Raw genomic sequence first — 15,809 nt, forward strand, 5'->3', positions numbered from 1 at the left:
CAAATTATTGCGAATTCTTAAGTGCCATCACCCATCGCTGCCATTAGGTGCTCGTACTCTTTTGAAGACCACACGATCTGAAGTAATGGCTCTCCAAGAGAAGGCTGGCGGGACATATCACTACTTTGGGATCCTGCCGTCGATGAGGTCGACCCTAGAGGCATATCGCAGTAACTTGACCAGTGGAATGTGCCTTAAACTTCAGATCAATGTCGATGGCTTGCCATTGTTTAGAAGTTCATCAACTCAATTTTGGCCAATAATTGGGTTTGTTCAAAACCTCCCCAACCATAAGCCATTTGTGATTGCCCTTTTTGCTGGAAATGGGAAACCTGAACTTCATGAGTACATGGAGGATTTTGTTGAGGACATCAACAATTTAGAGAAGGGCTTCTTCTTCAAAGAAATTCCCTTATCTCTCAAGTTGGAGGCCATGGTTTGTGATGCACCAGCACGTGCGTTTTTGAAGTGTGTTAAAGGCCACACTGGTTATTCGGCATGTGAAAAATAAACCCAAGAAGGTGAATACTTGAATAACCGTGTGGTTTTCCCCATCACTGATGCACCCCTCCGACAAGATGAGGACTTCATCGACATGACTGATGAAGCTCATCACCTTGGGTCCTCACCCCTTCTTGCCACCTCTTTAGGCTTGGTCAGTGGTTTCCCTCTGGACTTCATGCACTTTGTCTGCTTGGGAGTCATGAGGCGTCTAGTTTACCTCTGGCTTAAGGGTCCATTGTCATGTAGGCTCTCAAGTGGACAGGTGAATATGCTCTCTGAACAATTAGAAAACGTAAGGAGATACACACCAGTAGAATTTAACCGGCGGACAAGAACACTGAAAGAGATAGACAGGTGGAAGGCGTCCGAGTTCCGGCAGCTCCTGCTTTACACTGGGCCTGTGCTCCTGAAGTCCTTTCTGCATGCAGCAGTTTACAAGCACTTCCTGCTTTTTTTTGTGGGAATATTAATCCTCTCTAACAATGCCCTTGTTCTCTTTGTGCAGCACTTCAAGAAGATGTATGGTGATACCTACATTTCTTACAATGTACACAATCTTGTGCACCTTATTGCCCAAGATGCCAAGGTGCATGGAACACTGGATTGTTTCAGTGTGTTTAAGTTTGAGAATTTCATGAAGACTCTAAAGAAAATGGTTCGAAAGCCACAATGTCCCTGCTCCCAGGTAGTGAAGCGGATCCTCGAGAGGGGTACCACCCCAGTGCCACGGGTGGTAGGCTTGGGCCTGAGAAGGGAACATGTAAATGGACCACTGCCAGCCATGTTTCCTGATGCTGTTCAGTACTCGGTGTACAAAACAGAGCAATTAACACTGAAATTAGACAGGGCAAACTCCTATGTCAGTATAGAGGGTAAAGTGGCCAAAATAAGGAATATCATTTCAGACAACAAGGACATTTACCTACTCTACTCAACCTTTGCCCAGCAGTCAAGTTTCTTTGAGTACCCTGAACCCTCAACAGTGTTTGGTGTGTATTTGATGGACAGTCTGTCAGACTCGACACAGCTGTGTAATGTTGGACAAGTAGAGGAGAAGCTTTATGTAATTCCTCATGGACAACAGTTTGTTGCTATGCCCCTGTTACATGTGCACTGAGTCCAGTTTAAATCATTTCAACATGTTGCCATGGGTCAGCAGGTTGTCTTTGAGTGACCCAACTGTTTCTGTTGTAGTCAGTGGCGTTCCTAGCCTTGATTGTGCTATGGGCGAGCCCCCCTTTGCTGTATGTGGATGTATATGAAATGTGTCTAAAATCCAAATAACATTGCTCTACTTAGCATAAAAGTTGACTCTTCATCTTATGTACAGTGAACATAAGATGCCCCCCCCTTCTCCCTCTATTTCTCTCAAATAGAGGGAGACTATAGTTACAGCTTTTCTTCTTAGCCTACTGTAGTCTTCAGCTGTGCTGTTGTTGTGCTAGTCGGTTAAGCTAGTCATAGATTTGTTATGTATTGTTATCTCTCAGCAGTTCTGAGTACTTTGTGGTGCACTTATCTATTTAATGCACTTGTTTTACTGCTATGTATGTTCAAGAAGTGCAGACACATATATTTTCAAGTTTCATGTTTTATTGTCATATACTCATACATGAGAAGAAGCTGCTACTATGAACTTTTGATTTTTGTTCAGCCCATCAGTAAAAATATCTTCCAAAAAAAAACTGGTGGAAAGTTGCCTTTGTCCTTTAGGCAGGGCTTAAAATTAACGATTAGTTGTAGATCGTTTGCAAGTTATGGTAATATTATACTAGCGTGAACATTGCGCTTTCATCACGTTAGCACACTATGATCACAGTCGTTATGTTTCGTCAAAATTCACTGATGAAGGAAGGTTTGCTTTAACCCAGAAAACCACACTCGTTTCACTTAAGCTATAAGCCTAGACTAAAACTGAAGAGATGAACTTAGCACTAATCATGTAGTGGTGTTTTCTATTCTTTTCTAGCATATTCATTAACCTGTCGTTCTTTGAACTCTTTAAAAATGTTGGGATATGTCTGCGAGGTGCTTAGCCAAGTTCTATGCGTAGCCTACTTGCTTTTGAATGACTTTGAAACAAATTTTACAAACGGGCCTCTGTGTACCTGTTGGCTTGCCTTCACTATCCGGGATGTATCCAAAATAGTTCCAGATTTCACTTTATCCACACGCCGAGGACTGTTGGCAAAGAACTTGTGTTGACTTTGGCTGCGCACTCACTCACTCACTCACTCAGAGCTGCCTGCTTGACACGCCCACTCGCCTAGATGCGTGCAAGGAGCATGGAGAGTGGGAGCAGTCTACATAGACACAGAATGTTATTATTTTAATAAAATACCAATTCTTAAAAACGTCGGAAATTGTATCGGTATTTGCGTGAAGGCATCGTGATACCTTTCTAGTATCGGTACATTGTGCAACACTATTAATGAAACAAGACACACTCATACTTTGTATTTTTGTTAACAAATAACACCTATATTTTTTCTGTTTTCCACAGGTCATAGATCTGCCAGATCAGCTCCTGCTGGATGCACAGGTATCTTTTCTGACTTGTCTTTATAGCAGGGTACCCGCGGGTCTTAAAAACCTTGAAAAAGTCTTAAATTTGATAATCTCAATAGCCTTAATAGCCTTGAATTTGGTATACAAAGTCTTAGATTTCGTTACAAAGGTCTTATATTTTTTTTGCATTTCCTAGGATTGTTCATACCGTAACAAAATTAACTATTAATGTAGGCTAATTAAAAAATCATGCAGCGTAACGTTGAGTGCACCTCACGCTCCACGTCATAGCAGAAAGTGCGAAAGCGTGCGCACCCGTTACTATGGTTACTAGGCAAGTGAGGTACAGACCGTAAAGACCAAGATAGTAGCAAGCCTAGTTTGTCTGTTAAAATGGGAAAGTGTCGGTTTAATCCACTGTGGCCAAGGAATCCGAATTATGTTTGGGTCAAGTCTGTGCCAGGAAATGACAATAATATATGATATAGTTAAGTAACATAACACGACCAAGTGAGCTGTTGTATAATATCACGATTGCAAATGTTACATTGAATGTATAGTTTAATAAACAAGTAGCCTAGTTAATATGTAGTCACTTACAATTTAGACACATTATCGTTTTGTTCTATTTTACCGACGAAAATAGTTACAAAAGAAAAGCAACACTAAGCGCTGTCTTTTGTTATTGAATGATTCAGCATTTTGAACGAATCGGTTTAATGAATGACTCAGTGATTCATTTATTAAGACGGTCACTTGCTGCCACCTATTGGTTTATTGTTTAAAGGCATCATTGATTTTTTTTTTTATATTATTTGTTTAAACATCAATCTCATCAAATTATTTATTACAATTGATTGATAACAGCCCTTATTATTAAAACTGAATTTGATCAAATGTACGAATTTGACAGGAAAGAGTGTATATATATATATAGTAAGTTTTAAAAATTGTCCTTATAAAAGTAAATAACGCCCTGGTGTAAAAATCACAATTATGCAGATTTAAGTAGGCTATGTAAAAGCTGATGAGAATATTGCTTCAAAATAAATGTTATTTATTTATGACAGACATTATTTAAAAAGTAGAAACATAATTATGTCATTACAAATGTATTAGCCTATAACATTATTATAAAAACTCCCTTATGTGTGATTTAATTGGAAGTAGCTTACAAATAAATAATTTGTAACCTTTAATATTAGAATGATGTACCATCTGGGGTTCCTTATGGTTTACTTTACAGCCTTGGTTGAGAGAGATTTTTTTCTTGTTATACTGTAGGCCCCAACTTAATTAATATGATATCAAATTGTTTCGATTACTTTTTTATTTTTTACTTGAAGCAAATGTCTTGAACAAACGCTTTGAGAAGAAGTCACAAGCAGAAGTTGACAGAACTTGAGAGCCTGGGTGAAAAAATTGCAACCAAGGCAGCAGAGCTGCGAAGGCTGTAGTGTTCAACACCAAGTTCAAATCTATTTGTTTATTACAAATCAAATCTGTGTTACGCTCTTGCGTATGTATTAAATACAACTGATAATTTAAATAAAATATTTTATTTAATTCAAGTAGCCTACTTGTACATAATTATTTTCTAGGGTTCAAAATTTATACAGATTTGACATTTTCCCCTCATACTTCTGTCGGAATGGGTACGAAGTTAGCATTAAATTTCATTTGAAATGGTATTAAAAAGGTCTTAAAAAGCCTTGAATTTCATTTGGAGGATCCTGGGGGTACCCTGTTATAGAAACAATCAAACAAACATATAGACTTTTGTGCTACTGTCTTATTTTTTCCCCCTGTTGCTCTATTTTTTTGTTTTTTTTTGTTTAGGTGCTGTGTTAAGAAATCCTGCCCAACAAAATTCCACTGAGGCAGATGTAGAGATGACTGTGAGAAACTGGCTGCGGCTGAGCAGGGACAGGAATGGGGGGCGGCAAAGGCGGGGCGAGCAAGCATCTTAAAGTGAAATAATTGATTGGACTGATTTTTCTTGATTAACTATTTTGGAAGGAATTTCTTATTTTTGTTGTTTTTTTTTTTTTGGTTGTAGTTTTCTATGTTTGATTTGTTGAGTGTTAAAATAAATGATGCTGCTTTTGCAAAAACAAAGTAAAAAAAAAAATTTCAAGGTCATCTCCCGGTGTCCTATTTTGTTATTTCTCCCGGAAAAACTGTATTTCCTCCTGTAGCCTAATTTGCATGACCATCAAACTTAATTTTAAAATCACTGATCCATTTTTTTTTTTCTGTTAGACTGACATTTTCCAGGTTGTCAGATTGTGTATGAAATACACCCTACACATAAAAACAATCACTTACTTTCAGTTTAAACTTTTTTTATTATAAAACCTGCCAACTCAAAAATAATGACGTGGCTGCGGAGTCTCGCATGCAAGTGGGCTAGTTGCCTACTTCTCAACTCTTGTCAAATTGTTAGGGAAGAAATGTTATGATTACACATCACATAAACTGTTATTGAGTGTTGTTGATACACAATAGGAAACTTGTGTCCTTGGAACACAATCTGACAGCAGTAAGCCTAAACAAATCAAGACATAACGGTGAGATCCTACTAGAGCGGCGAAAAGCATTCAGACGCCTCGCTCCCTTTGACTTAACACTGGAACAGCTGATTTTCAAGCATGCTGTGGCGTTTCCAGCGATGCAGCCGAAAATCAGCTGTTCCAGTTTTGTCAATGGGAGAGCAGGCGACCGAATGCTTTCCTCGCTCTAGTAGGAACGCGCCGCATAGGTCATAATAATTATTTCGGGTTTACGTTGGCTCACGGTCGGCGATCATGTCGGGTTTACGTTGGCTCACGATCGGCGATCATTCTAATGCCACCATCTTCCCGATATCTTGCCGCTTAGCTACCGATCTCCATAAGACATCTCACCGAGGCACTTTATGTCGGGCAGGCACACGCGCCCCAACGTTGGCAAAACCGAATTTGTTGTCTGGGATAAATTAACACAGCAAGTAGTTAAATGTACAGTTGTAAAACTAAATCTGCCCAGATAACAAGCCTTACTTGGGGAAAATCCTGTGTGATTTCCACAGGGTTGTTCGTTGAAAACGATCTGGATTTGGTCCTTTGTCTTACGCTCATCAGCGAAAAGACGCGTCTCTGCGTTGTTTCTCGGGTCAGATGATCGAGAGAAACACGGGATTGAGAGGAGAAGCTGGTCGCCTTTTCCGTTTTCTAAATAAATTCACTGTTGTCGCGCAGTGAAAATATATAGGGCAGGGCCCTACACTGTTAGATAGGCTTAGTATATAGATTGCGCTTCATTCACAAAAATTACCCAGCCCAATTTACTAAGATAGCGTGTGCAAATAACCGGCACTTTTAACGGGCGCTATTCATTCTTAGTGAATTCCCCTGTTCCACCAAAATTAAAGCTCAAGGTGAATTTGAAGTAAATATGACAGAAAAATATTTCTAATGTTTAAAACTAATCCTTAAAATAATAATAAGAATTCAGTATCATATTAAAATAATAAACTTAACTGGACAATAATAAATCATATTTAACTAGGTTCCAAAATAAAAGTGAATAGTTTTTGTACACCTTGTTCATTCACAAAAATAATTTGTAAAAAAATAAATGTATGTAAATATGGCTTTTTTATGATTTATTATTGTATTGGTGCATATAAATGATATTATAAAATAAATACCATTCTTCCTTGTGTTTATTTAGAGAAACAAAATGTATCTTTAACTAGACATTTATTTAATTGTACATTTTGAAGCTACTTCAGATTCAACCTACTGTTAGGTTGAATAAAAAACTATTATTTAAAATCACTTTAATGTCATTTCTGAACAAATAAACAATGATTGAAATATATATTGAAATTTGTCAACAGACAATTATATCGAGATATAGTTGAATGGTTGAATAACAGTAAATTCAGTTTTCAGTTGTTTTCTTTAAAATACTTCAAAATCAAAACAAGGAACTCACAAAGCAACACCATTTGATCATACAGATTTGTAGATTATTTTAATTATTTAATAAGTGTTAATTACTGTGCTGTATGTCATATATGAACCATTGATTTAGAGATGCTGTAACTCAGTAAGTGTTTGTTGAGAAATAGAGTTTAGAAATTCTTCCAACTACAAGACAGTAAGAAAACACAAGAAAGACCTCCCGGACTCACACATTTAAAGAAGACACAGAGGCACTGCAAGAGAACTCAAACCATCTGTCGTCATCTGTAGTGACTGACAGCTCAACAGCTGCAACACATGAGCATCCACACTGTCTTATTTAAAGCATTGTGAAAAACAGAAACATCTAAATTTGCTTCACAGACAGCAGTAAATATATTTCAGTCTGACACTTACAGTGTTTACAGCCTGAGATTATAGTCATCACATTTGCACTGGTTTCAGTACTGTCATTTGACAAAAGTTCTCAGTGGATATTAAATATCAATCACATACCAGTCTGCCACTAACAGCTCATGCTGTGTGTGAGTTTGTTAGGTCTATCACTTTTCTAATTATAACTGCATCCCTGACCCTCCAAGAATGGAAGTATGGGCTGCTCCATTCGGGGCCTAAATTTAGCCTCTGTGTGTCTGTTGAGGTCTGTCTGTGTCACACTGAGAGTCAGCACTGGAGTTTCTCTCACTGGATACGGCACACTCTTATAGGTATGTAACAATTACACTATCAAATATCAGTGAATTGAAACAGCATTATAAACAAGAGAAGTGGATAAAGTGTTGTTTAAAGGGCCACAGGACTTCCATTGATGAGTAGTGTTTGTTACAATACTCACCATTGAAAACATTCTGCTTCAGAATAATTTACAGCAACACTAACTGATTAATATGTTGTTAATGGTGGAAGTTCATAGATGGTGACTATACTTAAAATATTATAGGGGAGACCGAGACCGGAACTAATTGTCAGACTAACAACGATTTGAGGTAAAAGTACAATCGGTGTGTTTTCTGTAGCAATGGTTTTGTATGTTGGTTTCAAACACTTGGTTCAAAACTCTTTTACATTAGAATCATTTTTGTGAATTTAAACAATTAAAGTAAATTTACACAATATTGATTTTATTCTAGCTATTGTGGAAACAAGCATACAGAATCAAACTATGCTGGCATACATTAAGGGAAGGGTCAAGTGTTAATGAAGGCAGATTTTTACAGAAAGGTATTTTCCATGAAAGTCAGTTTGGGGCATGTTATCACATGTATTTTAAATGTTGTAAATGCATGTAATTTATTAAATATAACATTTGGTGGCCAAATGTGTTCACTAAAGCAATGAAAGTGTGTGTGTTTTTTTTAGACAGGACTGTTGGATATGTGGCTATCAGAAATTGTCTTGTGTCTGTTTTAAATGAATGTTAAAAATGAAATGTTAAACATTTCTGTTGCATTTGGTAAACTGTGACTTTACTTAAGTAGACAATATATAAGGAGGACCATGGATAGTTGTCACAAGGGCAATACTCAGTAAAAAACAGGTTTTGAGTCAAAACTTAAATTACATAGATTTGTGTTTTCTCTAGCAGTGGATTTATAAGTTGGTTTCAAAAACCATTTTTTATGAATGTAATAAAATGGCTGTAATAAAATCTACATTTTAAATAATGAATTATGTCCTCTAACTAAAGTAAAATTGTGTTCCCCTTCTGTCACTCACACGACGTTGTGGAATTTGCATGGATATATGGGTATAAAAGGGAGCTTGAATGCAGGATTCTTTCAGATTTTTTCTTTGGAGTCGAGTGGTTGCTGTTCTAATTCACCTCTAAAGAAGCGTTTGCTGTTGGATATGGTGTATTCCAGCAGCTTTCTCTCCACGTTTAGTGCAGAGCAATAACCCTGGGTGCTTCAACAGAAAGAGTGTATTTCTCCTCTAAAGAGTATATTTCCTCTATTTGAGCAAACATATTGATGTGAATGTCTTTTTAAAGAAGCCTTTCAGTCTCTATGTAGTTCCTGTGTGCGGTTGTTACCTCTCCATCTCTGATGGCCACGATCGCTGCCTTATGTGTCTGGGCCGTAATCATGTTGAGGAAGTGTTCGCTCTCACTACAATCTATGCCAAGGGTTATGCCACGATCACCTTATACACCTTGGTTACACACCTGTGCCTGCTGAGTGCCGCCACCTAGCAGAGTCACCTGGCATTCCCTTCCCAAGCCTGCAGGACCAAAGCCTACAGTGCTGCCGGTCAGGCCGCCTCCACCCTGCTTGTCATGGCCCTCTTGACCATCTCACAGGTCCATCAGGCCAAGGCACTTAAAGATCTGCACAAGGGTTGTTCTGATCCCGATGTGTTAGAAGAACTACACTTTGCAACTGACCACACCCTCCATGCAACGCGTATTTAGAAAGATGATGTGCACGTTTCCTAAATGCACCCATCTCCTAGGTCGGTCTTTTCAGTGACACCGACAAGGACTTTGCCCAGCAGTTCAAGAAGAAGCAACAGACCGAGGCCATACAGCACATCTTGCCCTGGCGCAGTTCAGACTCGAGTCCCGAGGTATGTATGGTGCTGCGGCACACATCGCATGGCTATCACGGCAGCCTGCTACTGCCTCTTCAGCCCTTGGACAGACCTTGCATTTCTGCGAGCTGGAGTTCCCCTTCAGTAAGTGTCCAGGTGTGTCGTGGTTATGACCGATCTCCTTGGAGACTGGTTATGACAGTCTCCAAGTCAGGCTTGGCCGTGCATGCAGCTGCCGGTTCCTGGACAGGACCACACCTGTGCTGGCACATCAACTGCCTCGAGTTGCAACTCGCCCTGGGACAGTTGAAAGGGAATGCTGTCCCCAAACAGAGGGACACTGGGCCATGAATGCCATAGTGCTGGCTTACCAGGCCCAGGCCGTGCCCACCCCTTCGGGTAATACGAGCACACTCTACAAGGAGTCTGGCATCCTCGTGGGCACTGGCCAATGGCACCTCTGGGCAACGGGCTGGGCAACAAACAATACCTTCATAAGATTTTACAATCTGTGGGTTGAGCCAGTTTCGTTCCGTGTTCTTTCAGGTACGAACAGATACGTTTCGTAATGCAAGGCAGCTGGCCGTGTGTACCACTTGCGTATAGCGCCTTTCCCCTCCAATAGGTGAAGCCGTGCACTCTTCTCACCCATGCAAGTTCACAAACCGTGAATCCTGGATGTCCTTCCTCCCTAGCCCTCTGGCTCATGAATTCAGCGGAGGAATTCATTGTCGGACACAGTACGTGTGCTAACGTGCCCTTTACTGGGGTAAATGCTCCACAGGTGTCGGTTACCCCTGTATCCTCCCTTAGGCAGAGCCCTCTCTGCCCCAGTCGCTGGATTCATAGAGCTCTTCCCCTTCGAGGGGAGGACCTATCACCCCGCCCCTTCCATATGTGGCCCTGAGCCCATGTGAGGTATTTGCCACATGTTAACCCCGCCTTCGGGGCAGGGTGTGGTCTCTGTGGGGTCTTTTCCCCCTGAAAAAATAGCAAAGGAAAAGAATACCTTCCCCAGTGCATTCCCCAGGGATGTGGGGAACTACACAATGTTTTTGGGGTCATTGGGTTAGGCTACGTTCAGCCCGAGTGCATCTGTTCTTACGCTCGCAGTAGCCTACGTACACCTGCATCGGCAGTTCACGTAACACAGTTAAGCTGTAGTGGCATTTTGTATAGGGACCCCTAGTGTCACTACATCATCACAACGTCAAGTGAGTGACAGAAGGGGAAGTCTTGGTTACTTTTGTAACCTCTGTTCCCTGATGGAGGGAACAAGACCTTTTGTTCCTCTTACCACAATACTGTACTACCTGCTGAAATGTCCGGGACCTTGTCTTGGCTCCTGAGCACAAAACCTGAATGAATTCTGCTTTCCATCTCCCTTTTACACCCGTATGTCCGGGGGGTGGCATGCAAATTCCACTCGCCAATTTTCATTGGCCTTCTCTCAAAGATTTGAAGGTGTTTTGGGGCTCCCAAGAGTGACCCCTAGTGTCACTACATCGACTCAACGTCTCATTCCCTCCATCAGGGAAGGGAGGTTACAACAATAATTGAGTAATTGAGACGTTTTAAAGACATTAATATTTTTCTAAATGTCAGGTAAGGAAAAGCTGTCAAATATGTGTTAATTATGTCATTTTGTACAGTTCATTCATTACAACATTTGTTGGCCATTTATATTTTTGTACATTACCTTTTACATTTTTGCTCTCATTAATTGTTTTGCGTTTCATAACTGTTATACTGCATGAATTTATCTGAAAACCCTATAATAGCCTGTTTAATGTTATAGTTTACTCAATTTACACTCTGTCATAATTTGCAGTACTCATCCTCATGTCATTCCAAACCTGTATGACCTAACGCATATTTATTTCATGAATATCATGGTCACTCTTTGCAATACTATGGCAGTGGATAGTGCCTCACTTTAAAGCTTAAAAATTACTCCAAAAAATCATAAAAGTTGTCCATACAACTTGTGATCCATATACTGTCTTCTGGTAGTATATGATGGGTTTTGGTGAGAAACAAAATTAAAAAGTCAGTGAAGGAAGTGAAGAAAACGTCTGTTGCATTTGCATGTGCACTATGAGAGAAGTGCTTTAACAGTATCCCATGTGCTGATTCAAAAACGTAGTTCTGGCATGAAAAGTGTGACAACTAGCCCCAATCTCATATATTTATATTTATTACAACATAGGCTTATATTGGAATATCTATAACCAGTAGATTATATTGTATGTTCACCAAGCTGTTATTAAACAGTTTCCCTCTTTGCTTGTTTGATGTAGGATTTGGCTCTGAGGAACTTTTTCTTTCTTTCTTTCTTTCTTTCTTTCTTTCTTTCTTTCTTTCTTTCTTCTCAAATGAAATATTGAGGAGTTGTGTTGAAGAATGCTTTTGGATAAGTCCAGCAGCATGAGTTTGATGGACATCTCGAAGATCTTCTCTCTTCTTCAACCCAAAGAGGATGAGGAGGAAGACACCAACTTCTGTCAGCAGCTCAATCAAGCCGTCTTCAATGACAACGACAAACTCCTCACAGATCTTCTATCTCAGGAGGAGTTCAGGAGATGCATCAATCACCGCAGCGGTTGGGGCATCCCGGTCACTCCATTGCGCACGGCCGCGGCTCAGGGTCATCTCCGCTGTCTGGAGCTTCTGCTGGTTCATGGAGCCGAGGTGGACAGCCTTGATGTGAAAGCCCAGACACCACTCTTCACAGCTGTTAGCGCCAAACATCTTGACTGTGTTGTGGCTTTATTAAAAGCTGGAGCGAACCCGAATGGCAGCCCATATAACAACTGCTCCCCCGTGCTCACTGCGGCCCGAGAGGGTGATGTTGATATCCTTAGGGAGCTCTTGCAGCATGGCGCTGAAGTCGACGTCAAAACAAAAATGCCCGACTGGGCCACAAACTCAACATCCTGTCGAGGACCGCTCTATATTTCTGCTGTTTATGGGCATCTTGATTGTTTCAAACTGTTGCTGCAGTATGGAGCGACCCCAGACTATAACTGTACTGAGGAGAAGATACTAAGCAGGATGAAACAACCCAAGACGGTGCTGGAGATGTGTCTCAGATACGGATGTGGACTGGAATATATTCAGCTTCTCATAGACTTTGGAGCAAACGTATATCTGCCCACTTTAATCATTGATAAAACCATCAGACAGAATGAAGCAGTGATGCTATTACTCAAAGACAGAGGTAAGTCTATAAATAAGTGTTATCTAGAGAGATTTTATTGTTTATGTCCTAACAACTACTTACCAATTCTGAATGAAGGATGTATTGTAAATGTCTACACTCTGGTTTCAACTAATCGTTCATTAAAATTCACACCAGAGACAGTATAAGGGGAAGATACTGAACACTTCTAGAGAAACGAATGGGCAAAAGCATAACAAAATAGAAGTCCCGCCTTACAGTAACAACAGCCAATCACCTTATTGATAGAGAACTGTTTTTAGATTGTTCATGCACATTAGCTGGACCAGCCTGCAAAATAAATATTTTCATGTATTTTGACCTATAAAACACAATATATAATTGATTTGACGAGCCTGATCTCATAAATATACGTATTCCATTTGTTTTCTCAAGACCAGTAATGTAATCTAGTCAAATATTTACTCAATATTAACATATTCTTATATTCTTCAGTATGTGTATATATATATTCATGCCTGATAACAGGTGCATATAAAATGGCTAGAAATAGCATTTTAGCTTAGCATAAAGCTAAATGTTCACATGAAAAAAGGAGTTGGCTTTGTTTTCATATTCAAATGATCTCTCTAGTCATACATATATGCAATCCATTCTGTGTGTATGTGTGTGTGCTTGCCATTTAAAAACCATTTAAACCTAGCAATTCAGTTTAATTTGAACCATCTTTGCTCCCCCCTCTCTCTCTCTCGCTGCGTGCCCACTGTGTGTATGAGAGAGAGAGAGAGAGAGAGAGAGAGAGAGAGATAGAGAGCAAGTGAGCGGGACATTTAGCTCATTCTCTCTCTCAGGCAAGTGACTGTGAGAAAAAGGCATGAAAAGATGTACGCAAAAGTAACTCAGAACGAACACTTTGATGTTCGAAATACATATGTCTGAAAATGTCTGTTTGTATCTTACCTCAGTTTCAGTGAACTTGTTTAAATTTAGCTCGATCCTTATGTGCTGTCTGACATAGATATATATAAATCACTTGGGCTTTCATTAAGCAGGAAAAATCCTGACTTTATTTAAATAACAATTAATATTGGCTTTTCCAAATTGGGAATATTAAAAATAAAATTATAATTACATGTGTAGGAAGTTTTAGGCTTTACAGGCAGATTTCAGAAATAAAATCCATGATTGAAAGACTAATGTTTTACTATTAAGTCAATAGGCACACTGGAATATTTTAGCATACAAATATGGCAGGGCAGTGGCTTCCATGTTACGCCGGAAGTCGTTCTATAGCATTTACTAGCTCAGGCTGCAGTCATTTAAACCCTGTTTACAGCTGGTGTTAAGTTGTGATTCTGATAGTCCGATGACAACGGTCCTTGCTAAAGGTGTATAAAGGATGTAAAACCATTTGTGAACTTTAATAAAGTGTGAGCGAAAAGGTAAATTAATGGGGACCGCACACCGGATGTGTCTGGTGGACAACATGGCTCATTCTAAAATTAGAAACAATTATTTAATTTCTACAAACTTACACACACACCTCCAACACTCAGCGTCAACTTGCATAGTTTTCCGATTAAATTCAACCCAAATCATTATCAAAGGACAAAGATTATTTACTCTAGCCATCACTGGATGATATTCTGACATGTATCTTTCATAGAGCCTACACAATGTATTTTCAGTTACAAGTACGACCTATTCAAGGCTACATACATAGAAATTGCATAATAAACATCGCCATTTCTAATAGTTCAGTTTGTGCAGTTTCACTAACCTGCAAACTCATCAACGTCACTTTGTTAATTCTTGTAGTACAAAAACATAACTTTGGACCACCAACTCCGCTTCAGCTTATCCTGTGTGTGTGTGTGTGTGTGTGTGTGTGTGTGTGTGTGTGTGTGTGTGTGTGTGTGTGTGTGTGTGTGTGTGTGTGTGTGTGTGAGAGAGAGTGTGTGTGTGCTTCAGTAAATGATATATTGCCCTCTTGTGGTCTTCAAATGTTATTATGCCAGACTGTTAAACAGATGGCAACTGAGTGTGGAATGCACACAAATCGGGGTTCTAATTTAAATATCGGCTAATTTTAATATAACAATGTCTAAAACATATATTGATAAAATAACATGCTGAGCAGAAGTGGTCACAGGAGATGCATTTACAGTTTTTTTCAATCGCTAACAAGCACTTACCCATACTTCAGATACTTTTTCTAAACTCTTAATACAGACTCACACCTACAAAACACAATTGGCCAAATGGATCATTTTCTTCTCAAAAACACATTTTGTTAAATATATACTAACTCTTCATTTCAAAATAGAACACATCTTTCTCTGCACACACTCACTTTACCAAAACACTGGAAATCTGACTCAAAATGAAATGATTGTGTCAAAGAATAACACTTGTTTTCACTTCACAAGGTACATGCAGTCAATCAAAGTACACCAGGTTTCAAAATACTGGCTATTGTTGACATTACAAAAACTGCATAGACTTTTATGTTTCAGTTTTACAGGTATTTGCAAAACATGCAATCCACCGTTTTTACACTAAATTTCTTGGTTGGGAACTGTGTGTCCACATGTACAGTAATGTTCACATTCAAAAAGCATTCCAGTAAAAAGCAAATCAGTTTTATTTTCCTTTACTGTTTACTACAGGAGGTACAGTAGAAACACGGTATGATAGAACAGAAAACGTTTTACAGTATTGCTTACAGTGAACAAAATATCCATGAAACACACAAGAGCATTCTGAACAAAAAAACAACAGCATAAAGCCCAGATAAAAAGGGGGGAACTAAAAAAAAGCACAGAATTACTGCATCTAATCTCTGCGATCTTCAGGGTTAGGCCACATGTTTTCATCAACATCACATCTGATATTATCCAAGGCGATGCACCTGGGATAAAACCGCTTGGTGTGTCGGATCCACCCTTGGCAATCATAAACTGTGATGTCCCTGCAGCCAGCATCCATGGCTTCAAGGAGGGACATCTGGTCATGTGGCTGATGGTCATAAACCTTCCACCTCCATGCAGAAAAGAACTCCTCTATGGGGTTCTTCAAACCATGTTGTTATTGCTTGCGAATGATGGAAAGCCACA

At 39.5% G+C, this 15,809-nt stretch overlaps 1 protein-coding gene across 1 annotated transcript in view; it reads left to right on the top strand.

Annotated features, from left to right (window-relative positions):
- The first annotated feature begins 7,637 nt into the window (after positions 1–7,637).
- The window catches only part of asb12b (ankyrin repeat and SOCS box-containing 12b), an 11,653-nt gene continuing 3,481 nt past the window's right edge, over positions 7,638–15,809 (top strand). Inside the window, exons 1-2 of the mRNA XM_052150052.1 lie at positions 7,638–7,690; positions 11,813–12,732. Coding sequence (XP_052006012.1) covers positions 11,916–12,732 — 817 coding nt within the window. The 5' untranslated portion in view covers positions 7,638–7,690; positions 11,813–11,915. The remainder of the gene's footprint in view (positions 7,691–11,812; positions 12,733–15,809) is intronic.

The sequence above is a fragment of the Xyrauchen texanus genome, chromosome 19 (assembly GCF_025860055.1).
Source record: "Xyrauchen texanus isolate HMW12.3.18 chromosome 19, RBS_HiC_50CHRs, whole genome shotgun sequence".
In the NCBI taxonomy this organism is placed as follows: domain Eukaryota; kingdom Metazoa; phylum Chordata; class Actinopteri; order Cypriniformes; family Catostomidae; genus Xyrauchen; species Xyrauchen texanus.